Consider the following 27143-nt stretch of genomic DNA (forward strand, 5'->3'; position numbering starts at 1 on the left):
TGCAGATGATACCAAGATTTGTAACAGAGTAGACACCGAAGAGGGAGTGGAAAATATGAAAAAGGATCTGCAAAAGTTAGAGGAATGGTCTAATGCCTGGCAACTAAAATTCAATGCAAAGAAATGCAGAATAATGCATTTGGGGATTAATAATAGGAAGGAACCGTATATGCTGGGAGATGAGAAGCTGATATGCACGGATGGGGAGAGGGACCTTGTGGTGATAGTGTCCGAAGATCTAAAGGTGAAAAAACAGTGTGACAAGGCAGTGGCTGCTGCCAGAAGGATGCTGGGCTGTATAAAGAGAGGCGTAGTCAGTAGAAGGAAGAAGGTGTTGATGCCCCTGTACAGGTCATTGGTAAGGCCCCACTTGGAGTATTGTGTTCAGTTTTGGAGACCGTATCTGGCGAAAGACGTAAGAAGACTTGAGGCGGTTCAGAGGAGGGCGACGAAAATGATAGGAGGCTTGCGCCAGAAGACGTATGAGAGACTGGAAGCCCTGAATATGTATACCCTAGAGGAAAGGAGAGACAGGGGAGATATGATTCAGACGTTCAAATACTTGAAGGGTATTAACGTAGAACAAAATCTTTTTCAGAGAAAGGAAAATGGTAAAACCAGAGGACATAATTTGAGGTTGAGGGGTGGTAGATTCAAAGGCAATGTTAGGAAATTCTACTTTACGGAGAGGGTGGTGGATGCCTGGAATGCGCTCCCGAGAGAGGTGGTGGAGAGTAAAACTGTGACTGAGTTCAAAGAAGCGTGGGATGAACACAAAGGATCTAGAATCAGAAAATAAGATTAAATATTGAACTAAGGCAGACTTGCACGGTCTGTATCTGTATATGGCCGTTTGGTGGAGGATGGGCTGGGGAGGGCTTCAATGGCTGGGAGGGTGTAGATGGGTAGAGTAAGTCTTAACAGAGATTTCGGCAGTTGGAACCCAAGCACAGTACAGGGTAAAGCTTTGGATTCTTGCCCAGAAATAGCTAAGAAGAAAAAATTTAAAAATTTAAATTGAATCAGGTTGGGCAGACTGGATGGACCATTCGGGTCTTTATCTGCCGTCATCTACTATGTTACTATGTTCCCTTAGCCTCTCTTCCCCTCACAACTCATGTGTTCCATCTCTCAATGCCTGTGTGTACTTTTTCCTTCCTCATTCCTTTCCAAGAGTCTCCCTCAGCACCTGTCTCCCTCTCTATGGTAGACAAAAGGCAGGAAGCCTCTCTTACCTACACTGCAGCTGTTCTGTGTTCTCTATTATTAGTCCATTCCTCAAACATTTCTTACCCAGCTAATAAGCTGCAGAGGAGACCTAACCAACAGCTTATGAGACATCATCTTTCAGTCCTGCTTTTCCCTGCAGCCTATTGGTGACCAAAGGGCTGCAGTTAACTTTGTATCATTTTCCATGCCTCCTTCAGCTTGAACATAAGAACATAAGAACATAAGAAGCGCCATCTCCGGATCAGACCTTCGGTCCATCAAGTCCGGCGATCCGCACACGCGGAGGCCCTGCTAGGTATACACCTGGCTTATTTTATAGCCAACCATATCTTTATATGCCTCTCTCAAGGAGATATGCATCTAGTTTGCTTTTGAAGCCTAGGACTGTCGATTCCGCAATAATCTCCCCTGGGAGAGTATTCCAGATGTCAACCACTCTCTGTGTGAAGCAGAACTTCCTGATATTAGTCCTGAACTTGCCCCCCCTTAGCTTCATTTCATGTCCTCTTGTCCGTGTCAAATTGGACAATGTAAATAGTTTTTTCTGCTCTATTTTGTCGATTCCTTTCAGTATTTTGAAGGTTTCGATCATATCCCCACGCAGTCTCCTTTTCTCAAGGGAGAACAATCCCAGTGTTTTAAGTCGATCCTCATATTCCAGTTTCTCCATACCCTTCACTAGTTTAGTTGCTCGTCTCTGCACCCTCTCCAGCAGTTTTATATCCTTCTTTAAGTAGGGAGACCAATGTTGGACGCAGTATTCCAAGTGGGGTCTGACCATTGCCCTATAAAGCGGCATTATAACTTTCTCCGATCTACTCGAGATTCCTTTCTTTATCATGCCCAACATTCTATTTGCCTTATTTGCCGCTGCCGCGCATTGTGCCGATGGCTTCAGGGTCCTATCTATCAGTACACCCAGATCCCTTTCTTGTTCACTTTTTCCCAGAGTTGCACCTGACATTCTGTACTCGTATTCCTTATTTTTACTGCCTAAATGCATTACCTTGCATTTCTCCACGTTGAACTTCATCTGCCATTTCTCCGCCCATTTTTCTAACCGACACAAGTCGCTCTGGAGTTCCTCACTGTCCTCCTGCGATCTGATTGCCCGGCAGAGTTTTGTGTCGTCTGCAAACTTGATGATCTCACTGGATGTTCCGTTTTCCAGGTCATTGATATAAATATTAAAAAGGATCGGCCCAAGTACCGAGCCTTGGGGTACACCACTAGTCACTTTCTCCCAGTCGGAGAACTTCCCATTTATGCCCACTCTCTGCTTCCTGTTTTCCAGCCATTTGCCTATCCATCTTTGTATATCTCCCTCTATGCCATGGCTTTGTAGTTTCCTAAGAAGTCTTTTGTGTGGAACTTTGTCAAATGCTTTCTGGAAGTTCAAGTATATTATGTCCACCGGCTTTCCACTATCAATTTGCTCGTTCACGGTCTCAAAGAATTGGAGTAAATTCGTCAAACACGATTTCCCTTTCCTGAATCCATGTTGACTGGGTTTCATCAAGTCATGTGTGTCCAAGTGCTGAACTATGCTATCCTTGATCAGTGATTCAATCATCTTGCCGGGGACAGATGTAAGACTCACAGGTCTATAGTTGCCCGGTTCTCCTCTCGATCCTTTTTTGAAAATTGGCGTGACGTTCGCTTTCCTCCAGTCGTCTGGTATCTGACCAGTTCTGATTGACAGGGTTGCAAGTTTTTGCAGTAACTCTCCGATTTCGACCTTCAATTCCTTCAAGACTCTCGGGTGAATTTCATCCGGTCCAGGGGATTTGTCACTTTTAAGTTTGTCGATCTGGTAGTATATCTGATCTAAGTTCACTTCAACTGTGGTGAGGCTGTCCTTTATTTCTCCTGTAAACAGTTTCTCCACTTCAGGTATTGTTGAGGTGTCCTCCTTCGTAAAGACAGACGCAAAGAAGGAATTTAGTTTGTCTGCGATTTGTTTATCTTCCTTGATGTACCCTTTTCTTCCCATGTCGTCCAAGGGTCCCACTGCCTCTTTTGCAGGTTTTTTCCCTTTCACGTATCTAAAGAAGGGCTTGAAGTTTTTGGCCTCCCGGGCTATTTTTTCCTCATAGTCCTGTTTTGCATCCCTCACCGCCTTGTGACATTTCTTCTGTTCATCTTTATGTTTGTTCCAGGCTTCGGTTGTCTTCGTGCATTTCCATTTTTTGAAAGAGTCCTTCTTTTCTTTTATGGCTTCCTTCACCTGTATGGTAAGCCATGCTGGTTCTCCTTTGCCTTTAGTTCTCCGATCTTTGGAAATCCTCGGAATGTAGAGATCTTGTGCTTCTGCAATAGTATTTTTCAATAGGCACCATGCCTGGTCTACTGTTTCAAGTTTGTCCACCATCTTCTCGAGTCGTTTTGTTACCATGGCTCTCATGCAATCGTATTTACCCTTTTTAAAGTTTAAGGTGGTGGTTAAGGTTTTGGCATGTTTCCCTTTCCCGATGTCAAGTTTAAAGTTGATTACATTGTGATCACTCGTTCCCAGTGGAACCATGACTTCTACTTCTGTTATCGGTCCGGTGAGACCATTTAGGACCAAGTCCAAGGTGGCGTCGCCTCTTGTCGGCTCTTTTACCATTTGCTCCAGGAAGCAATCCCCTAGCACCTCCAGGAACTTGGCCTCCTTGCCGCAGTTGGAGGCTCCTAGTTTCCAGTCTATTCCTGGGAAATTGAAGTCTCCCAATATAACTACATTGCCTGTCTTGCATACTTGTTTGATTTCCTCCATCATTTCTGAGTCAGTGACCTCCGCCTGTCCTGGGGGACGATAGTAAAGGCCAATTTTTGTATCTGCGCCATTGTGACCAGGAATTTTGATCCAGAGGGACTCCAGCTTCTCTTTCCTGTCTGTTGTAATCATTCCAACAGAATCTATTCCTTCCTTAACATATAGGGCAATACCTCCACCTTTCTGCCCTTCTCGATCCCTTCTATATAGTTTGTATCCCTGTAGTACTGTGTCCCATTTGTTTTCTTCATTCCACCATGTTTCTGTTATGCCAATGATATCCATGTTCTCATGTCTTGCTATCGTCTCTAGTTCTCCCATTTTGTTTCCTAGACTTCTAGCATTTGTATACATACATCTAAGTTCCCTTCGTATTACCTTTTTGGACCTTCTACTCTTGGCTGTCCTTACAGTTTCATTTACGGTATCCTTTACTGCTCCTGTGTTATCTCCCATGTTTGCTGTGTGGTCATCCCCTCCTGTGTCTGAGTTGTCCCTTCCTGCTTGTTCTCCTTGTATTAAGTTCAGCTGTGTTCTCCCTTTTACATTCCATCTCTTCTCTCACAGTGACAGTGCCTTAGCCATCTTCAGTCCTTTTTTCCCCTGCAGCCTATTGGCAGGCTAAGCTTAATGTCTGATCAATGGACTTCAGGGGAAATGGGAACATCAGAAAATTAATTTTGCCAAACTCCAGACCTAGCTAAATCATTTTCTTGCACCCGAAAACCATAGATTTCCCCCCATTCTTTTCCCATTCCTTTTGCAGCAAGGGAGGGAATGAGAGAGATAGAGAGTAAGAGGTGAACAGTGAGAAAGAGGGAAACATGTTGCACATGGGGGTGGAGGAGAGAGAAGAAGAAATGCAGAAGACAGGAAAGCAGAAAAAAGAAAAACTGGAACCAACATGATAGAAAAATAAATTTCCAGGCAACTAAGGTATAAAAGCATTTTATTTTGAATTTATTGACTGAAATATAGTACATTAGCTTTCACAAATGTGTATATGCAAGGGAAGGGATGGGCGGGATTGTGTTGCTGTTGTATCCTGCTATCCACGGAGAACACCTGTTACAGGTGTGCAACATTCGCTTTCTCCATGGATAAGCAGGATAGCAACAGCCACACAAGTGGAGATTCCCAAGCTGAGGGTTGTCTCACTAACCAGATGATAAGGAGGAGGTTAGCAGAATTTCAAAAACAATTTTATTTATAACAACACCTTCTAAGAATTGTGCATTTTATCAACAATTGGCAAATAATCAACCTGAAAAGATTGATCTAAAGCAGGGGTCTCAAAGTCCCTCCTTGAAGGCTGCAATCCGGTCGTGTTTTCAGGATTTCCCCAATGAATATGCATGAGATCTATGTGTATGCACTGCTTTCAATGCATATTCATTGGGGAAATCCTGAAAACCCAACTGGATTGTGGCCCTCAAGGAGGGACTTTGAGATCCCTGATCTAAAGTAATGATTCACAAATGTGCTTGGATTGCTCCATGTTGCTGCTCTACACATGTCAACTATGGAAACATTTCTTAAGTAAGCAAGTGAAACAGCTTTCGATCTCAGTTTATGAGCTGTAATTTTAGAAATGAATGTAGAAGAATTATTGTTATAGCAGAATGATATGCAGTCTACCAACCAGTTCAACATTGTTCTTTTTTTAAACTGGTTTACCTAATGTGCTAGCATCAAAAGACAGAAATAGTTGAGATTGACGATTTATTGATGATGTTCTGCGTAGATAGGCTCGCAGAATATTGCCACAATCTAAATTATGAGGAGTTAATGTGTTTTCAAAAAGGGTTGGTAACACAACTGGCTGGTTAACGTGGAATGGTGTAACCACTTTAGGTAGAAACTTTGAATGGGTCCTCAATAATACCTTATTTGGAAAAAATTTGAGGTATGGATGATAGTATACTAACACTTGAAGTTCACTTATTCTTCTTGATGATGTTATAGCAATAAGAAACAAAGTTTTCCAGGTTAAATATTTTAAATCCATTTAATATGGATCGATGAATGGAGGTTTGGATAAAGCTGATAATATTAAATTGAGATCCCACTGTGGAGGAGGATTCAAAGTTGGTGGATTTTTTAGAAGAAGACCCTTTAGAAGTCTGGATATTAAAGGGTCATGAGACCAGAAATAGGATCGTGTAAAGAAGATATAGCACTTAGAAGCGCTCTTACTCACGCAACTGCTAATTCAGACTTTGAAAGATGGAGTAGGTATTGGAGCACAATTGATATTGGGCAAGTAAATGGGTCAATAGATGAATTGGAACACCATGTTGAAAACCGTTGCCACTTGTATGCATAAGCTTTACATGTGGACATTTTACTGGAATGAAGAAGTACCTCCTCTGTAAGGAAGTACTTCTGTTGTAAGATTTAAATCGGCATAAGGTCTCCGTTCAGCTTCCATGCCATCAAAGAGCGTAGATTTGGTTGTTCCTGAATGTTGGGACATAGATCCGGAAGGAGTGGTAGACGGATTGGTGGTTCTACTTGCAGACACAGTATGGTTGAAAACCATGTCTGATGTCTGATGTGGCCAATAAGGTGCTATCAGAATGCACTTTGCACAGTCTTGACAAATTTCTATTAGTACTTTCTGCATGAGAGGAAGTGGAGAAAATGCATAAAGGAAGTGACCTGACCAAGATAGAGCTAATGCATCGCTGGATAGGCTTTGAGTTGATGGAATTTTGGAACAGAACAGGTGACATTTCATGTTGTCTGGGGATGAGAACAGATCAATCTGTGGTATTCCAAATGTTATGGTGATGTGGGAGAATATCTCTGGATGCAGTGACCATTCATGTGGCTGTAGATGTCTGCTGAGAGAGTTGGCTAGCTGGTTTTGTGTCCCTGGCAGGTATACTGTGGTTAGAAAAATACTCCTTGATAATGCAAATTGCCAAATTCACATCGCCTCCTGATATAAAAGAAGGGATCCTGTGCCCCCTTGCTTGTTCAAGTAATACATTGTTACCCGATTGACTGTCTGAACCTGTACAACTTTGTTGGTTATCTGGTGTTTGAAAGCTTGAAATGCTAGATATACTGCTCGTAGCTCCAGAATGTTGATATGAAGCTTGGCTTCCTCATGAGACTAGTGGCCTTGAGTGCTGATCTGCAAAGTATGAGCACCTCATCCGATGTGCGATGCATCTTGTGACTAGTCAGGCTCCGGGCCTGCCAAGGTCACTAAGAAAGTGAGAAGCCCAATAAGGGGATTGCCAAGGCTAGCTCCCAGTACCAATCTGCCCCGCTTGAGGATGCCACTGACCCAGAATGGGAGGAAGACTATTTCTCTACTGTCCACCGGGGGAGCCAGAGAGAAGCCCAGGTGAGAGCAAGCTCAGCTACAGTAGGGCGTGGCTCCCCTCTTGAAAGGCCTGTAGATGTTAGCAAGCTACTAGGCAGGTTAGGGAGGAAGCTCAGGTCTCTCCCTAAAGAAGAGCTTCCCAGCTCAAGCATGGGTAATACCTATGACCCCATGGAAGTGGAAGAGTCGGGACCCACTTCAGAGTTGCTGGAAGCAGAGCAGGAAATGCCAATGGAGCTGCAAGGCCACCTGATCCCTGAGGGCTTGGAAGTGGCTCCTGAGCCGATGGAAGTAGGCTTGGCAACCCTTTTCCAGGACTGAGCAAACTGTGAGGTGTTTTTTTTTTGTTATTGATTGCTATTTTGGGTTGAAGTGGTTTTGTTTTCTATCCAGCTACATGGACTGTTTGAACTGTTGTGTTTTGTTACTGCACTGTTTTGTTCTCTGCTCATTTTGTGAAAGAAGCTGAGAGTGCCTTTTTAGTGGGGAGAAGTTTGCCAACACCTGGGCGGGTTTTTGAAAGCTGTGTTTTTGTGCTTTTGTAAGGCAAACTTGAGGCACTCCTCTATTCCCAGCAGTGTTAATAATAAGCTGGAGACTTGTGTCTTTGCAGAGACTGTGAGTGTTTGAAGCAGTATAACAGAGAACTGAACTCTTTTTGGCAACCTGCTAAGGAGCAGGCTTTCGAAGCCTTGTTATAAGAAGCTCTGTGGAGAGTAAAGCCACAAGGAACATTATTGACTTTGGTGAGGAGAAAATCCTGAACTTTTCTCAGAGTTTTCTTTTTGGTTTTTTTTTTCCCCCTTTGTATTTTGCAAGTTGCATTGTTTTGGATTTTGCCATTCTGATGATTAAATTTCCTTTTGGGAGGACCAACCTGTGCATTGGTTCTGATTTTGGTTTGTTTTACTTATTAATACAGTGTCTGCAGGATGACTTCCTACTGGGTCACATGCTGGTACAAGTTTTGGCTGTAACCACTGAAGACCAGTGAGGATTCCCGTGGCTAGGCTCTAGTGCCGGTTACAATCTGTGGTGATTGTTATTTGTGGTTTTGGCATATGAAACAGATTGCCTCATATGAGATTGGTGGATTGAAGCCACCACTGAAGAGCAGAGCAGCTCGAGTGCTGTTTGTAACTGGGAGAATCTCTGACAATTGATTTAGATATTGGTTCCATTTCAATTTGAGGTCCCATTGAAGGGAACGCATGTACAGCCGTGCATGAGGGGCGGTGTGAATGGAGGCTGGCATATGTCCCAGTAGATGCAAAAATATACCTACTCTACTTAAATGTAATTCACCTTGTGATACAACAACAACAAAAAAAGTGTGAGCTATATCCAAGATTCCTTTCCCACAAGAAATTGTAGTCTATGCCTGTTCTTCCTGTGACTCCCTATTAGAGAAGAATAGCAGTGGAAAAACCAGGTCTGCATCTAGCACATGGAAACACACTTTCCAACATGTATCTGGATGGAAACTGAAAAGGTTAACAGGCCTCCAAACTTATTTCTGATGACTTGTAGTCCCTAAGTGGCTCTAGATTTCATTTTTCAAAAGGCACATAATTGCTGGGCCACCAACTGGCTTCAGGCCATCAAGAATAAGACTTACCTGATCCTGTTTACACTACATGGCTTAGCCTGTGTTCTAATGAACTAGCATTATTTAGTGATCTTATATCAGTGGGAGGCCACCCTCATTTCACCTTAAGATCTTGCGGGCCATATCTTCTTCAGTGATGCCACAGTAGGTTAGGTTCTCATTCCAGGCTGGGTTCAGGGTGTTCCTCACTGTCCGAGTCTTTAATTTGTTTGCCTGAACAAAGCAACCAAATATTATCAGGAGAAACAGAAAATTAAAGGAGTAAGCAATGCAAGGCATTATCTACAGATGAAAGAGACAAGGGATAACCAAAATGGGGCATTATGCAGGGAAGGTAGAACCCCAGGGTAACAAAATGCTATCAATGGATAAAAAAGGCACAAAACATACAAAACAAGGCTTTATCAGTTGATGACAGAGGCCAAGTACTACCAAAACAAGGCATTAGCAATGGATGGTAGAGACAGTAAATCACCAAAGCAAGACATTAATGATGGATGAGAGAACTGAAGAGTGTCCAAAGCATTGTCTAAATATATTATGTGTTTAAGAATACTGTAGTTTCAATGATATGTACAAAGTATGTGTATCTGTAGATACAGAAGGTAATTTTCAAAGGTATGTGTGCAGATAAATCAGAGATTTAGAGATGGGGCTTTTGAAAATTGCCCAAAACATATGAACATAAACTGTATACTACTGTATATGTGTGCAATAATGAGCTATTTCCAGGGCAGGACTGAGGCAAGGACTCAACTTGTGTGTTTATGTTTGATTTCCAAAGTACAGGGGCTGTTCAAAAAGTATCAGACCTTAATTTTTCTTGCGTAAACAAATAAAGCTAGGGAGGCGTGGTTTGCACATGCTTGAATTTTTTCCCACCTACAGAAGTTGTCAGTCGCCGGCAGAACGCCGATGAGTGAGGAAGTGTAAGTGAGCGCTGTCCAATTTTCATTTTTGACAAAATGACAGAAAAAGTTGAACAATGCTACTGCATTAAATTTTGTATAAAGCATGGCATTCCCAAGTAGAAATGATCTGCAAGATTAAACAGGCATTCGGGGATGAAGCAATGGGCACCACACAGATAAAGGAGTGGTACAACCGCTTCAGAGATGGCTGCACATCAGTGGAGAGTGAATAACATTCTGGTAGGCCCTCAACATCCAGAAATGAGATCGTCATTGCCCAAGTGAGGACCCTGGTGATGCAGGATCATGGAATCATCAAGGGGTACTATCAAGAGGTTCTGCGTCAGCTTCATAACACTTGTGAGATGCCCTGTGGGCAGTGGGCAATTGGCAGCTCCATCACGATAATGCACCTGCCCATTCTTCACATTTGATATGGAGTTTCCTGGCCAAACCCAACACACCTGTGATTCCTCAGACTCCCTACTCTCCCGACATGGCTCTGTGACTTCTGGCTTTTCCCCAAGCTGAAAATGCCCCTGAAAGGGACCAGATTTCAGTCAAGAAAAGACATCATGCAGAAGGTGACGGACCAGTTGTGAGCAATCTCAAAAGAGGCGTTCCAGCGCTGCTTCCGACAGTGACAGAACCGTTGGAAGAAGTGTGTGGCAGCCCAAAGGGACTACTTTTAAGGAGATTAGTATAAGACTGTTGTATCTGAATACGAGTATTTTTTAATGAATAAAGGTCTGATACTTTTTGAACAGCCCTCGTATATGCATAAGATTTCAAAGAAAAAATACCCACATACATAGTAGGTGTAGACTTTTTGCGCATACTTTTCCCAAGTCACTTCCCTTGGAAAACCGATGTAAAAGTCAATATTCAGTGGCAGAGCCACTATGTAACTTTAAACATCTAACTTAAATATGTAAAGTTATATGTCTGATCAATTTCTTTGACTGGTGACCAGAGAATTGGATAGAGAGAGTGCGCTAGATGTGGTGTATTTAGATTTTAGCAAAGACTTTGACAGTGTTCCAAACAGACATCTAATAAATAAATTGAGTGCTCTAGGGATGGGCCCCAGAGTGATGGACAGGGTCAGGAACTGGTTGAGTGCAAGGTGACAGTGTAGTGGTCAATGGCGATCTCTTTGAGGAAAGGGATGTTACCAGTAGTATGCCTCAAAGTTCGGTTTTTGGGCCTGTTCTTTTTAACATTTTTGTAAGCGATATTGCTGAAGAGTTGTCAGGTAAGATTTGCCTCTTTATGGATGATACCTAATGATGTGAATAACATGAGGAAAGACCTAGCAAAGCTTTAAGACTGGTCAGAAATTTGACAGCTAAGATTTAATGCTAAGAAATGCAAGGTCATGCATTTGGGCTGCAAAAACCTGAGGGAACGGTACAGTTTATGGGTGAAGAACATTTGTGCACAAAGAGGAGCAGGACTTGGATGTAATAGGATGTACACTTCCCCCTCCGAATCCGTGGTTTCAGCATCTGCGGATTCGGTTATTCGCAATTTTAAAACAAAAAAATCATTTTAATTTTTTGGGCTATTTTAAGCCCTGTTAACCCCCCCCCCTTAAGCCTTACCTGGGGGTCTAGCGGGTTTTCGGGGCAGGAGTGATCTTCCCACGCTCCTGCTCCATGCAGATCGCTCATAGGAAATGGCTGCCGAGCTCCTGTTGTAGTCTCGAGAGACTATGGGAGCTCAAGGCAGCCATTTCTTGTGAGCGATCTACACAGGGCAGGAGCGTGAGAAGATCGCTCCTGCCCTGAAAACCCACTAGACCACCAGGTAAGGCTTTAGGGGGGGCTTACAGGGTTTAAAATAGCCAGGGGGAAGCGGGGGTTAGGGGCAGAACCGGCCCAAATATTATTGGCGGTTTTATAATATTCGTGGGCTGGCTCTGCCCCTAACCCCCGTGGATATGGAGGGAAAAGTGTATTGATCTAAAGGTGGCCAGACAGGTTGAAAACATGATGTCGAAAGCTAGAAATATGCTAGGGTATATAGAGAGAGGTAAGGCCAGTAGGAAAAAGGAGGTATTGATGACCCTGTATAATCTAATGTAATCTAATCAGAATTTCTGAATTGCACTTATCCAGTACAGGTGCAAGGCAATTTACAAGATAAGAGGCCCATGTAGTATCATGGGGAAATAGTTACATCCCATTGTAGAGAAAGATTACATTGTGGCAGGAGGCTGTTCAGTTATAGTAAGACAGATTTTCTTTTAAGGGGGTTGGACAGGTCAAGGGATGATGAGATAAAGTGTCATAGAGTAAGATTTTATTCAGTTGAAGGGAGGAGACAATTAAGGGTTCATCATTGGATTAAGGGGTGTGGTAATTCTAGACGAAGAAAATTTACGTGATCCGCACCAACACGGATTTACCAGGGGAAGGTCCTGCCAAACTAATCTGATTGACTTCTTTGACTGGGTGACCAGTCATCTGGATGCCGGGGAGTCCCTGGACGTGATATATTTGGACTTCAGCAAAGCTTTTGATAGTGTCCCACACCGTAGGCTGTTGAATAAACTGAAATCAATGGGATTAGGAGATACTTTCACTAAATGGGTAAGGGATTGGCTGGATGGTAGGCTTCAGAGGGTGATGGTGAATGGTATCCCCTCCAAAACGTCAGCAGTGACGAGTGGAGTACCTCAGGGCTCCGTCTTAGGGCCGATTCTATTCAATTTATTCATAGGATATTTGACCCAAGGGCTTAGAGGAAAGGTATCACTGTTTGCCGACGACGCCAAACTATGCAATATAGTAGACAAAAGCAATGTGCCTGACTTTATGACGCAGGACCTACGGCAGCTTGAACAGTGGTCATCAACTTGGCAGTTAGGCTTCAATGCTAAAAAATGTAAAGTAATGCACCTAGGCAAAAAAAATCCACACAGAACATACACACTAAATGGTGAAACCTTGTCCAGGACCACGGTGGAACGAGATTTAGGAGTGATCATTAGCAATGATATGAAGGCTGCCAATCATGTGGAGAAGGCTTCGTCCAAGGCAAGACAAATGATGGGCTGCATCCGCAGGGGTTTTGTCAGCCGAAAACCTGAAGTTATAATGCCACTGTACAGATCCATGGTGAGACCTCATCTCGAGTATTGCGTTCAATTCTGGAGACCACACTACCGGAAAGATGTGTTGAGAGTTGAGTCGGTTCAACGAATGGCTACCAGGATGGTCTTGGGGCTCAGGGATCTCACGTATGAAGAAAGGTTAAAAAAACTGCGGATGTACTCACTGGAGGAGCGAAGAGAGAGGGGGGATATGATTGAGACCTTTAAATATATCACGGGGCGTATAGAGGTGAAAAATGATATATTCAGTCTTACAGGGCCCACGGTAACCAGAGGACACTCGCTGAAGATCAGGGGAGGGAAATGTCAAGGTGATGCTAGGAAGTACTTCTTCACTGAAAGGGTGGTTGATCATTGGAACGAGCTGCCTCAGCAGGTGATTGAGGCCAACAGCGTGTCAGATTTTAAGAGAAAATGGGATATTCATGTGGGATCTATAGGAGAGTAAGAATCAGGGAGTGGGTCATTGGTATGGGCAGACTCGATGGGCTATGGCCCTTTTCTGCCGTCAATTTCTATGTTTCTATGTTTCTATGTAATGGGAAGGAGAGGGAAGGAAAGTTGTCGGTTTCAGGCTCTGAGAAAGAGGGCAGAGTCATTGAGATGAAAGAATTTTGTTAAACAAGTACATTTTCAGTCTTTTCCTGAAGGTGAGGTAGTTCAGTTCTGTTCTTATGGATGTTAGAAGGGTGTGCTGGTTCTTGTAGCAGCATATGTGAAAAGGGTGTTGAATATATGCTTCTATTTCACTTCCTTGGATGAAGGGATGTTGATCCTGGTTGAGGTGAAGAGAGAGGTGGAGAACAGGTGAGTTATCTGTTCCAGTGAGTTGGTGTTTAGAGCACAGCGCATGAAAGTTTAAACAAGATTTGAGCCTTTACAGGTAGCCAGTGAAGCATGCGGTAGTAAGCAGAGATGGGGTATTTTTTAAGCCAAAGATCAGTCTGATTGCAGTGTTCTGAATCATTTGGAGTTTGTACATTTGAGAGGAGATTATGCCCACAAAGAGAGAATTGCAGTAGTCTGGTTGTGTTAGGACTAAAATTTTGGACCAGAATTGCAAAGTGATTGTTATAAAAAGTAACGTTTCATCAGTCTCAATTGCTTTAAACTGGAGAAAGTTGTTTTTTTTACAGAAGTTGAATATTCAACGTTCGTGGGAAATTGTGGAGTCTAGCAGGATTCCAAGCACCTTGGAAGTCTTCTCAACATTTAGTGTCACACCAGAAGGTAAGGTTAGGCTGGTGGGTGCAGACTATGTAACATTGTGGAACCAAAGAAGTTTGGTTTTGGTGGTGTTTAATTTTAGTTTGTTGGAGTAGATTTTTTCAATACCTTGGCAAACTTTCCCTATCATCAGTATTAGAGAATGACACGGGGAAAATAATTTGTCCCCGTCCCCGTGAGCTCATCCCCACCCCATCCCTGTGAGCTCGGTTCCTGTCCTGTCCCCACTAACCATATGATCCCATCCGCACAAACCATCTCCCGTCTGTGTTCCTATTTTCCCCATTTCTAATATCTCCCCTCTGTATCTGTATACTCCCTCCTGTGTCCGGAATTGTCCCTCTGTGTCCATATACCATCTCCATGTATCTCCCCTTTATGTTTCTGTCCCTATGCCCACATGCACATAATCCCCCCATGTATCTCCCCTTTATATCTCTGTCCCTATGCCCCCATGCACATAATTTCTCCTCTGTTTCTGTTACCTTCCTAAGTCCAGATTTCCCCTCTCTTCCTCTTTCACACTAATGTGTCTCTCTCCTCTCCAACCCCATCTAGCTTCTTTCCCTCTTTCTCCCTCTGCTTCCAGCTTCTGGCTCACCTGCCTGTCCTCCCCTTTCTCTTTCCTGCTGTGTCTTCATCCACTTGGCTCAGCATCTCTTTCCCTTTCATGGATCGTGCGGTCCAGCAGCCCCCTACTGCCCAATTGCCACGTCCCACCATCTCCCTCCCTCCCTTCTCCCTCACCTTATGTGCAGAATTTAATTGTTCTTCTCCCAGCGGCACACTTTCAACAAGTCGCGCGTGGCTGCTTCAGTTGAATCTTCTCCTCTGACGCAACTTCCTGTTTCGGTTGCGTTAGAGAAGATTCAACAGAAGCAGTCGCAGCCACACGCAACTTGTTGAAAGCGTGCCGCTGGGAGAACAATTAAATTCGGCACATAAGATGAGGGTGAGGGAGGGAGAAAGATGGCAGGACATGGCGATTGGGTGGGAGGGGGCTCCCGATCATGCAATCCGTGACTGCACGTGTTCCTTTTGCTGCGGAGACAAGACCATTCACCGCTCCATGGGGCGGTGAATGGCCTTGTCCCCGCCCCGCAGCGATTACTATTTTTTTCTCTCCCCATTTTGGTGGGTTACCAGCGGCTCCCCACGCTAGACTTGGGATCAGCCACCGTGTCATTCTCTAATCAATATGGAGTAGGATCAAGAGGAAGATATCGTCTGAATAAGATAGTAGACATTTGCTCGCAGTGAAGGTGAGGTTGCCCAGGGTGCTCATAAGTATATTGAAGAGCACCGATGTGAGTTGGGACCCCTGAGGTACTCCACAGATTGCTTTCCAGCTTTGGGAGAAGGTGCCATCTTTCCATATACAGTATTCTCTGTTTGTCAGGAACTCTTTAAACCAGTTGAGGACAGTTCCGGTCAGACCTAATTCACTGAATTTATTCAGTAGTAGCTTCTGATTGAAAGAGTCAAATGCAGCTATATGTCAAACTGTAGGAGGATTGATTAGTGCCCCCTGCTGAGCATCTATTTGATTTTGGTGGTTAATGTGAGTAATAGTAATTCCATGCTGTGTTGAGGCCTGAAATCATACTGAGAGGGAGGAGGCAGGAGAATTTGTCTAGGTAGCTGTGAGTTTTGTACAGACCAGTGTTTTAAGAAGTTTGGTGAGCAAAGGTATTCCAGCTATGGGTCTGAAATTGGAGGGTGAGGATAGGTCAGCTCCTTGACTTTTTGGGATGGGCATGGGCATGAGCAATGCGACCCATTTGGGTGAGCAGCTAGCCCTTTTGTAAGAGGTTGTTCACCAGTGAGGTCAGTCAATGAGTGGGTTCATTTGGGATGTGGGAGTACAGTTGTGATGAGCATTTGCCTAATATGGTGTTTTTGGTGGCTAGTTTGTTTAGTTGAGGGAGCACCTCATCTTGGGTGAGTGGTTCAAAGGTACTCCAGATTTGTTCTACTGTGCAGGGATCAGCGATAATGGGGTCAGATTGGATCTCTGGGTTTCTGGTGCTTGATATTTTGCCAATTTCTGTTTGTACCCTCTTAATTTTGTCTTGGAAGTAGTTTGCTAACTCTTGGGCATTGGGTTGGGTGATAATGATCGCTAAATCTAGTCTTGGGGGGGACAGTAGTTGTGTGCATTAGTTGGAACAGTTTCTTGATGTCGACGGTATGGTTGTCTGAGGCAAAGTAGGATTTCTTGGCTTCAGCTACATGGCGTTTATAGGACTTCATCGCTGTTTTCCATGGCTATTTATTGTTGGGGGGAGGGGGGGTCCTGTCATTGTCTTTCTAGATGGCAACAGGTTTGTTTTTCAGCCTTTAGGGTGTCATTATATCATGGGGATTGTTTGGCTGTCCTGACATTACTGGGGTATAGAGCTGCAATGGAGTCTAATATTTGAAGAGTCACATTGTCCCAGTTGCTTAGCTGTACTGTGTTGACAGTTTACGACCTACGCAGATGGTTGGTTACTTTGGACCAAAATTGATCGGGGTGTATTTTACCTCTGCTTAATAGTTTCTCATTCGCTGGTTTGTTAGTAGTGCTACCCATGTAGAAGGACAGTGTAAAGAATAGTAGTGAGTGATTAGACCAGGGGACTGCGGACCAGACAGGGTTCGTGACTGGGAGCTTGGAACCTGCTGCTATGAAGTCAACGGTATGACCTGTATAATGCATTGGACCAGAGGGAATCAGTTTTAAGTGAATATTCAAAAGGAATGCTTTGAATTCCTGGACTGTAGGGTTATCTTGGGATTCTAAGGGTACATTGATGTCTCTTAGGATGACAGTTCTAGTGAATTGGCATGCGATGCTTGAGATGATTGGTGAGACCTCATTTAGAATATTGTATACAATTATGGAGACTGCACCTTCAAAATGATATAAAAAGGATGGAGTTGGTCCAGAGGAAGGCTACTAAAATGGTCAGTGGTCTTCATCATAAGACATAAAGGGACAGACCTAAAGATCTCAATATGTATACTTTGGAGAAAAGGCAGGAGAGGATAGAGATGCTTAAATACCTACATGGCATACATGTGCATGAGGCAAATCTCTTTCATTTGAAAGGAAGCTCCGGAATGAGAGGACTTAGGTTGAAGTTAAAAGGCTCAGAAGTAATCTAAGGAAATACTTTTTTACAGAAAGGGTGGTAGATGCATGGAATAGTCTCCTGATAGAGGTGGAAAAGACAAAGACTGTGTCTGAGGTCAAGAAAGCGTAGGACAGGCATGTAGGATCTCTTAGGGAGAGGAGGAGAAAGTGGATGCTGTGGATGGGCAGGTTGGATGGGTCATTTCAGTGGCACTATCTGTATAAATATAGTGTTGAAAATCCCTGTATGTATAACTGTAAGTGTTTAGGCTAGGCATTTATCTCCAGATTCTATATATGGCACCCAGATTTGGGTGCAGTCCCGAGATACACACACACCTACATGGGCAACAATCCATTAACAAACAATAATTGGACACTAATAACCAATTATTGATGTTAATTGACACCAATTGGGATTTGCACACATCTAGCTGTACACTATTCTATAACACCAGGCACTCAAATCTTATAGTACACAACTCAAAAGAGGGCATGGCCAAAGAGGGGACATGGGCATGTCAGGGCGTTCCAAAACAATGCATATATTTTTACTGAATAATGGGTTAGCATGCCCAACTTGAGTGCCCTTCATTAATTATATTACGGCTACTTAGTCAGCAGCACTCAAAAACCTTCAACAGCACGATGGAATGTATAGTAATGTAACACTCTATCCTTTTGTTACTTTTTCTTTATCTAGTTAATTTTTCACTTTTATTGATTAAGATGACACTGCACTAGAACTATAAGTTACAAAGAAAAATGAACAATAATTAAAAAAAAAAAAATCTCTGAGGACCAATGACAACTGCAGCTAATTTAGGGTTAAGCTACCTTAATAGCAATCTGAGGATCTAGATCAGGGGTGTCAAACTCAATCACATAAAGGGCCAAAATCTAAAACACAGGCTAAGTCGTGGGCCGTATTTTTTTTTATTATGAGTGTGGCCCAGTGGTTAAAGCTACAGCCTCGGCACACTGAGGTTGTGGGTTCAAACCCATGCTGCTCCTTGTGACCCTGGGTAAGTCACTTAATCCCCCCATTGCTCCAGATACATTAGATAGATTGTGAGCCCACCGGGACAGATGAGGAAAAATGCTTGAGTACCTGAATAAATTAATGTAAACCGTTCTGAGCTCCCCTTAGAGAACAGTATAGAAAATTGAATAAATAAATAAAATAGTCTTAGGTCCTTCTGCCTGCACATGGGCACTGGTGCAGCACGGTGAGGAGCTTGGAGTGCTGCTGGGAGTGGGGCTGCACAATCAGGCACTTAGATGCGGCACAGTCACCATGGGCTCCCGGGCCTTGTGTTTGACATGTGTAATCTAGATAAAGAAAAAGTAACACGAGGATGGAATGTTACATTACTATACATTCCATCGCACTATTGAAGATTTTTGAGTGCAACTTGGGTGCCAACATTTACACACGGTGTAAGTCTGGCTCCCAAAGTTAGAGTGCGAGAATCAGCGCTACATGTGACTTTATAAAGAGCACATGCCCTTTAGAGAATTACACTTAGCACAGATCTTTTCTGGATCCTATTTTTGAGTGCCATTTCTAGAATTTGGCCCTTAGGGTTCAAGTCTATAACCTGCATACCACGTATGTATGCATTTAGAAAATTACAGTATTTAAGCAAGTAAATGCCAAATATTCCCCCTAAGCACTATTCAGCAAATAACTGCTTAACTTACTTAGCATGTATGCACAAAGGGGGGTATTTATATAGATGAAGTCTGAGTGGAGCCTAGGCAGGGCTCACATGAGTAACTTGTAGAATATTATAAGTTAAAAGCCAAACTCAGACATTTAAGCACAAGCATTTACCCCAGCTTGCATCTAAAATTTAGGTGTGTATATAGCCAGTTAGGAAGATATTCTATAAATAAAACTAGACACCTACATTTCTATAAAACAGATTCCTACCAGGCTCCTCTGGCATCCCATTAAAGTTAGACCTGCCACTGACACTTCGACAGATAAATTATATGTTCAGTAGTTACATTCCGTCACTGAGGGAGGAATTCTGTACTGGCACCCAAAATTAGGTGCCGGGATGATGCACGCTAAGCGTGAATTCTATAAAGGCAGTTCTGCACAGATTTGTCTTTATAGAATACCAGTTTAAGTCATTCTCCTATCTAACTTTAGGCGCAAGCATTTTTGGCCTGCCAAAGACTGATGTAAATGCTCACACCTAATCATTGTCATTTAGGTATGGAAATGGAAGCATAAACCTGCCTATGCCCCTCCCTTGGCCACCCCCTGTTTGCATTTGCTCATCAGATGAATTAAGCACACAGGATATAGAACAGAGGTGCAGAGCAGATATGCGCAAAACCAGTAACTAGTGCCAATTAGTGAGTGTTAAGAACATAAGAATAGCCATACTGGGTTTGAGCAATGGACAAATAGCTTAATTTCCTGTTTCCAACAGTGACTAATCCAGATCACAAGTGCCTGGCAGAAAACCAAATAGTAGCAACATTCCATGCTACCAATCCAGGGCAAGTAGTGTAATAGTGCGAGTGGGCCTGGGCCAGTACACAAACAGCCAGACACAAGCACAAAAGGTAAAGGAAACTTCTTTACTAACTCAAAGGAAAGGAAAATCCTACACCTTGTTTCTTCACAGGGCCAGACATACACAGAACAGTCTCTTGTTTAAACAGTTTTAAAAGTTCTGAGAGGGGCTTGTAGCTGACAGGACCCATAACATGAACCGTGGCTTGTGACTGCTACACTCCAAACAGTCTTTTAACCGTTCTCCTCAGTCAGGCAACAGGGTTTGGCCCCAGCCAGACCTCAGAGTAAACTCATAGATGTTTGGCAAAAAAAAGGAAATTTGGCTTACCTCAGCCAAGCCAAGTATCTAAGGATTGTAGTCAAGGCACATACAGGAATTACCTCTTTCTCCTTCTTTCCCCTGGGCCTCCCTGACCTAGCTCTGGTCCTGCTCTTTTATACTTCCTGATTCCTGTCTTCCTGACCCTTCCTTCTCACGTCACTTCCCCTTAAGGAGCGTCTTGTAGACTCCCTCACACCTAGCTATGCTGTTACCACATTCTCTGGCAATGAGTTACAGAGTTTAATTTTTCTTTGATTGAAAAAAAAAATTTTCCTCCTATTTGTTTTAAAAGTATTTCCATGTAAATTCATTGAGTGTTCCCTGGTTTTTGTACTTTCTGAAACGATGAAAAATCGATTCATTCTTACCTGTTCTATACCACTCAGGAGTTTGAAGACATTACATTACATTAGAGATTTCTATTCTGCCATTTTCCTTGCAGTTCAAGGCGGATTACAAAAGAATTACAAAAAACGTATTACAAGAAGAAGATATCTGGTAATTTCTAGAGGAGATAAAGAGTAGATGAGGTTGCTTAGGGGAATAGGGAAGTATTGGGAAGTGGGAAGTGGGAATGGGAAGTGGAAAGGAGCTAGGAGTATTAAGTCATTTGCACGAATTTCTTGAAAAGTAGTCTTTATTTCTTTTCTGAATGTTTTGTAGTCTGGGGGTCATAATCGGTAGTTTGGAGATTTGGTTGCCGAATTTTGCTGCTTGTGTGGCTAGGAGGCCATCATATAGTTTTTTTCTGTTTGAGTTCTTTGATTGGAGGGTGCATGAATGGAGTATGGGTTTTCTTATGTCTAGTTGATGTAGTTTGGATGAGGCAGTTGTTCAGGTAGGTTGGGCTGTCGCCATTTATGGTTTTAAATAGTATGCAGTAGAATTTGAATAGTATTCGTGCTGGAATTGGAAGCCAGTGTGAGTTGAGGTATGCCTCTGTGATGTGGTCGTGTTTCCTCTATGAATAGATAAGTCTCAGTGCTGTGTTTTGGATTGTTTGTAGTTGTTTTATCATTGTTGCTGGGCAGGGGAGGTAGAGAATGTTGCAATAGTCTAAAACAGTGGTTCCCAACCCTGTCCTGGAGGACCACCAGGCCAATTGGGTTTTCAGGCTAGCCCTAATGAATATGCATGAGATTTGCATATAATGGAAGTGGCAGGCATGCAAATCTGCTCCATGCATATTCATTAGGGCTAGCCTGAAAACCCAATTGGCTTGGTGGTCCTCCAGGACAGGGTTGGGAACCACTAATCTAAAAGACCTAGGACTAGGGATTGTACTGCGAGCAAGAATTGTGTTCTATCAAATAATTTTCGAACTTGTCTTAAGTTTCTCATAACTGAGAATGATTTCTATATTGTTTTATTGATTTGTGGTTGCATGGTGCAGTATCTATCTATCTATCATATTCCCCCTCAGTCATCTCTTTTCCAAGCTGGCGAGCCTCAACCTCTTTAGTCTTTCCTCATATAGAAGGAGTTCCAGGAGGAGGTGAGGAGGGGCCTAGTGGGCCTTAGCACCATGAGGTTGTGGGATCGATCCCAGAGCTGCCCCTTGTGATTCACTTAATCATCCATTACGCCAGGTACAAAATAAGTACTTGTATATATGTAAACCACTTTGAATGTGTAACCACAAAAAGGCAGTATACAAGTCCCATCTCCTTTCTCCTATCCCCCTTATTATTTTGGTCACTCTTCTTTAAACCTTTCCAAATTCTGCTAAATCTTTTTTGAGATATGGCAACTAGAACAGTGCACATTACCCAAAGGTGAGGTCATACCATGGAGCGATACATAGGCATTATAATCTTCTTGGTCTTATTTACCATCTCTTCCTAATAATTCCTAGCATCCTGTGTGCTTTTATCACTACAGTTGCACATTGGGCAGGTTTTAGCATTGTGTCTACAATGACACCAAGATCTTTTTCTTGGGTACTAACAACTAAGGTGGACCCTATCATAAGTAACAATCTATAAGTTGGATTATTCTTCCTGATGTGCATCACTTTGCATTTGCCACATTAAATTTCATCTGCCATTTGGATACCCAGCCTTCCAATTTCCTAAGGACTTCATGCAATTTTTCACAGTCCGCATATGTTTTGACAACTTTGTCCACACAAAATATATTCCTATCAATCCAACAAAAGTGGATTATATAAACCAATGACGGGATGGTTGACTGTGTGTGCTTAAAACTTGTTTAGTAAGGAGAAAAAGACCTCATTGAGTGGAACAGCATGCATTAATGGTAAACATTCAATAGCGCTATATAATCCAACCTCAATATAATCAAAGGTCATAAAACTCCTTATGGCAGAACATACTTATTATTCTTATTTCTTTGAAACTTCCCATAAATCAGTCAGCCAGATATAACCAAGATGCATTCATAAAACATCAGTGAAAAAACAGCACTTATCTGGAATTATTAAATCATTTCAGATAAGTGCTGTTCTTCACTGATGTTTTATGAATGCATCTTGGTTATATCTGAAAAGATCCTATGAAGGCTTGTCTGACTGATTTATGATTTATGGAAAGTTACAAAGAAATAAGAATAAGTATGTTCTGCTTTAAGGAGTTTTTTGACCTTTGATTATATTGAGGTTGGATTATACAGCATTGCTAAATGTTTATTATTAATGCATGCTAAACAAGTTTTAAGCATACACAGTCAACCATCCCTTCATTGGTTTATATAGTCCATTTTTGTTGGATTGATTGTAACATCAACAAAAAAATTCATCTCAATCGATTTTCCAGAAGAAAAAGGTGAGCTGATTACCAGTCAGAACCACAAATGTCCTCAGAAGTAAGAGGCATATTTCACCTGGCAAAAAATATGTCGCTTCAACAATTTCTTAAATTGGCACAGATCTTTCTGCCGTCAGAGATACACTGGAAGCTTGTTCCATTCCATCGGTCCAGTGCAACCCCCTCCCCCCCAGTTTTCCTTAATGTTTCATGCTGTAAAATTTTATAAAATGGAATAACCAGATTAAAAGATGTTAAATAGCACCGGTCCCAGTACAGATCCCTGCAACACTCTACTGTTTACTCTCCTCAAATGAGAAAAATGGCTATTTAACCCTACACTCTGTTTTCTGTCCAGTAACCAATTCCTAACTCACAACAGAACATTACCTCCTGCCCCATGATTCTTTAATTTTCTCAGGAGTCTCTCATGAGGAACTTTGTCAAAAGCTTTCTGAAAATCTAGATACACTACATCAACCAGCTCATCTTTATCCACATTTAATCACACATTTAAAGAAATGAAGTAAATTGGTGAGGCAAGATCTCCCTTGCCTGAAACCATGCTGACTCTGTCCCTTTAAACCATGTTTGTCTATGTGTGCTGTAATTTTATTTTATTTTTTAATAATAGTTTCCACTATTTTGCCTGGCACTGAATTCAGGCTTACTGGTTTGTAATTTCCCAGATCATCCCTGAACCCTTTTTAAAAATCGGCGTAACATTGGCTATCCTCCAGTCTTCAGGTACTACAAATGATTTTAGTGACAGCAGATCAGCAATTTCATGTTTGACTTCTTTCAGTGCCCTGGGATGTATACCACTCTAACTTGTTGATTTGGCTCAGCACATCTTCCAGGTTCACAGAGATTTCTTTCAATTCCTCTGCATCATAACCCTTGAAAACAGGTTTTGGTTTAGGTAGATCTCTTACATCTTCTGTAAAGTCTGAAGCAAAAAATGTATTCGGTCTCGCTGCTATGGCCTTATCCTTCCTGAGTGTCCCTTTTGCTGCTTGATAATCCAATGGTCCCACTGATTTCCTTGCAGGTTTTCTGAAAAAGGTGGTACTATGAGGTTTTTGCCTTTTTGGCAAGTTTATCTTCATATCCTTTTTTAGTCTTCATTATCAATGCTTGGCATCTAACTTGTCAGTGCTTAAGTTATAAGAACATAAGCCGTGCCTCTGCTGGGTCAGGCCTGAGGTCCATCATGCCCAGCAGTCTGCTCACGCGGCGGCCCATCAGGTCCAGGACCTGTATACTAGCCCTCTATCTATACCCTTCTATCCCCTTTTCCTTCAGAAAATTGTCTCCTTTTAATTTTTCGGAATGCCCTCTCGTTCTTGTAGTTGTCAAAAGTTTGAAGAATCTGTCCCTCTCCACTTTCTCTATGCCCTTCGTGATCTTATAAGTCTCTATCATATCCCCTCTAAGTCTACGCTTCTCCAGTGAAAAAGCCCCAGTCTCTCTAATCTTTCAGCGTATGAAAGGTTTTCCATACCTTTTATCAAACGCGTCGCGTTGCTTCTTATTTTCTTTATTTGGATCCTTTTTCCATTATTTAAAAGATATTCTTGTGGTTCTAGTACCCTCTTTCACTTTACCTTTTAACCATGCTGGCTGTCACTTGCTCTTCTTTCCACCTTTGTTAATATGTGGAATATATCTTGTCTGGGCTTCCATGATGATATTTTTATATAATGTCCAGTGGTATACCTAGGGCTGATAATTTCTTAACACCTCACATATAAAAGAATATTTTTAGTAACCCCCCCCCCCCTTGGTATGCCACTGCCTGAGGAAGGGAATTTTGGTCTCCAAAAGTTAGTAAAAAATGTATTAAAATTAGTCCAATAAAAAGATTACCTTATTTCCATTTTCTACTTATAAACATTTATCATTAGAGCTACAATACAACTTTATCTTAATGCAACAACAACAAAAAATTTCTATCTTTTGTCATCTCTGGTTTCTGCTTTCTTCATCTTCTCTTCTCTCTCCATTCCATCCAGCTTCCACCCTCTTTCTCTGTCCCTTCCATTTTTCTCTGTCTCCTCCATTTTTCTCTGTCTCCACTCTCTCCACCATCTCTAGCATCTTTTTTTTCTCCTTTCCTTCCCTTGTTCCCACCCCAACTCACCCCATGGTCTGGCATTTGTTTCCCTTCCTCCATGCCCTGGGATCTCCCTTCTCCTTCCATCTCTCCCTCTCCCTCCATGCTCTGGCATCTCTTTTCCTTCCTTTCACTTCCTCCCTCCCTTCCCAATGGTCTGGCATTTGCCTCCTTCCTTTCCCTTCCCTCCCCCCATCCCCCATTCTCTCCAAGGCATTTTCTCTCCTCTCTTTCACTTCATTTCTTCTTCCCCCTCCATGCTCTAGCATCTACTCTCCTTCCTTTCCCTCCTTTCCTGAGAGCCTAGCATCTCTACCTCCTTCCCTTCCCTCTCCCCATGCCCTGTCATCTCTCTCCTCCTTCCATTCCATCTCTCTCTCACCCCTCCTTGCTCTGACATCTCCTCTCTTTCCTTTCCCTCCCTCATTTCTCCCTGGTCTTGCATCTCTGTCTCCTTCACTTCCCTCCCTCCATGCCCTGGCATCTTTTCTTCCACCTTCCCCCATAGTCTAGCAGCTCCTTTTCTGCCCTCCCTTCCTTCCCTATGGTCTGGCATCTCTATTTCCTCTCCTCTCCCTTCCCTGATCTTCCTTCTCCATCCCTATCCCCAATTGGGTGCAGCATTTCTCTCCTCTTCCCCTCCCTCCTTTGTCACCCCCCAGTTGGCAGCACAATGTTCAGAACTCGATGCTCTTGTTTGCATCAAGCTTTCCTCTCTGCCAGGACCCGCCTACTTCCTGCTTCTGCAAAGGCAGGACCCAGCAGAGAGGAAGGCCTGAAGCTGGCAGAGCAGTGCATTCTGGATGCTGCCAGGAGAAGTTCCCAGAGTCGGATCATAACGTTGGCCCTCACTTGAAGCACCCTATTATGGACTGCACCCGGTGTGGACTGCAACCCCATCTTGTTATGCCACTGATGATAACATCCATGCCTGATTTAAAGTCTTAACCTTTGCTGCCAATCCTTTAAGCTTTTTTTTAACCATTTTTCTCATTTTATTGTAGTTGCCCTTTCAAAAATTAAATGCTGCTATAGTAGATTTCTTTGGTAACTTCATTCTAGATATCAGCTCAAATTTGATAATGTAATGTTCACTGTTTCCCAGCAAACTCAACACCATTACCTCTTGTACTAGGCGCTGCATTACACTAAAAACTAAATCTAAAATTGCTTCCTCTTTTGTCAGTTCCTAGACCATTTGATCCAAAAAACAGTCACTACTTATGTCTAGGAATTTTACCTTTTTATCACTCCCTGTCATGAAGGCAGAGGATCGTGTTTGATGCAACAACGGTGACAAAATTAAATTTATATTGTGCAGAAGAAAGGCATGGTAATCTACTTCTGTATTCTGCCACAAAAACTTGATGGTGTTCATCAAGTCGCTAGGATTCCTAACAACATCACTCCCTGATGTAACATATATCCTTAAGTCCACCAGCCACCCAGCCATCTACATGCCTAATGAATGAAACTCCAACAGCTGTCCTAACCCTTCTCTCCTGGGCAGAAGCCACCTAGAGACACATCCTTGGTGCGAGAGGATAGTGCATTCTCTGGTGGGAAGGTTCTGGCTATAGAGTTATTTCCTACTCAACCTGGGTGATGCTCTCCTTTTAGGAGACCTCTCTCCTCCAAGGCAGCACAGGGGCTGCCAGACTGGAAGTAGGACTTTTTCACAGTGTCCCTGTTGGTCTCCTATATGTACAGTACCTTTCTGTCTCCCTTGGTCTCCTGTATGTATGTCTTTCTGTCTCCCTTATCTCCTCCAAGTTTGCTACTCTAGCCTCAAGAGAATGGAGCGCTTTGTAGCAAGCCATTATCACCAATTATACTTTTTGCACGTATCTGTGATCCACACCTGTCTTTGGGCAACCTACACATTTCACTTTATCTTTATTTACTGTGATATGCCAAAATAGTCAATACATCTAAGCAGTTTACAAAAAGTAAACTGTATAGGGAAAACAAATGGAAAACAAACAAGAGGATAAATTAATTACAATAAATCGTTATAAGGAAAGGGAATGGGATTAGTTAAATTATCTGGTTAGAAGAAACAAAAGGAGGGAAAAGTATGAAAAGGGAATAAAAGA

The 27143-nt window shown here is 42.7% G+C and overlaps 1 protein-coding gene across 4 annotated transcripts in view; it reads right to left on the reverse strand.

Annotated features, from left to right (window-relative positions):
* The window catches only part of DOC2A (double C2 domain alpha), a 180049-nt gene that overhangs the window by 69336 nt on the left and 83570 nt on the right, over nt 1-27143 (reverse strand). For all 4 annotated transcript variants that reach the window (XM_033945556.1, XM_033945554.1, XM_033945555.1 and 1 more), the window contains one exon: nt 9038-9147. In XM_033945556.1, the coding sequence (XP_033801447.1) occupies nt 9038-9147 (110 nt within the window). The remainder of the gene's footprint in view (nt 1-9037; nt 9148-27143) is intronic.

This window comes from Geotrypetes seraphini, chromosome 5 (genome assembly GCF_902459505.1).
Source record: "Geotrypetes seraphini chromosome 5, aGeoSer1.1, whole genome shotgun sequence".
Lineage (NCBI taxonomy): Eukaryota > Metazoa > Chordata > Amphibia > Gymnophiona > Dermophiidae > Geotrypetes > Geotrypetes seraphini.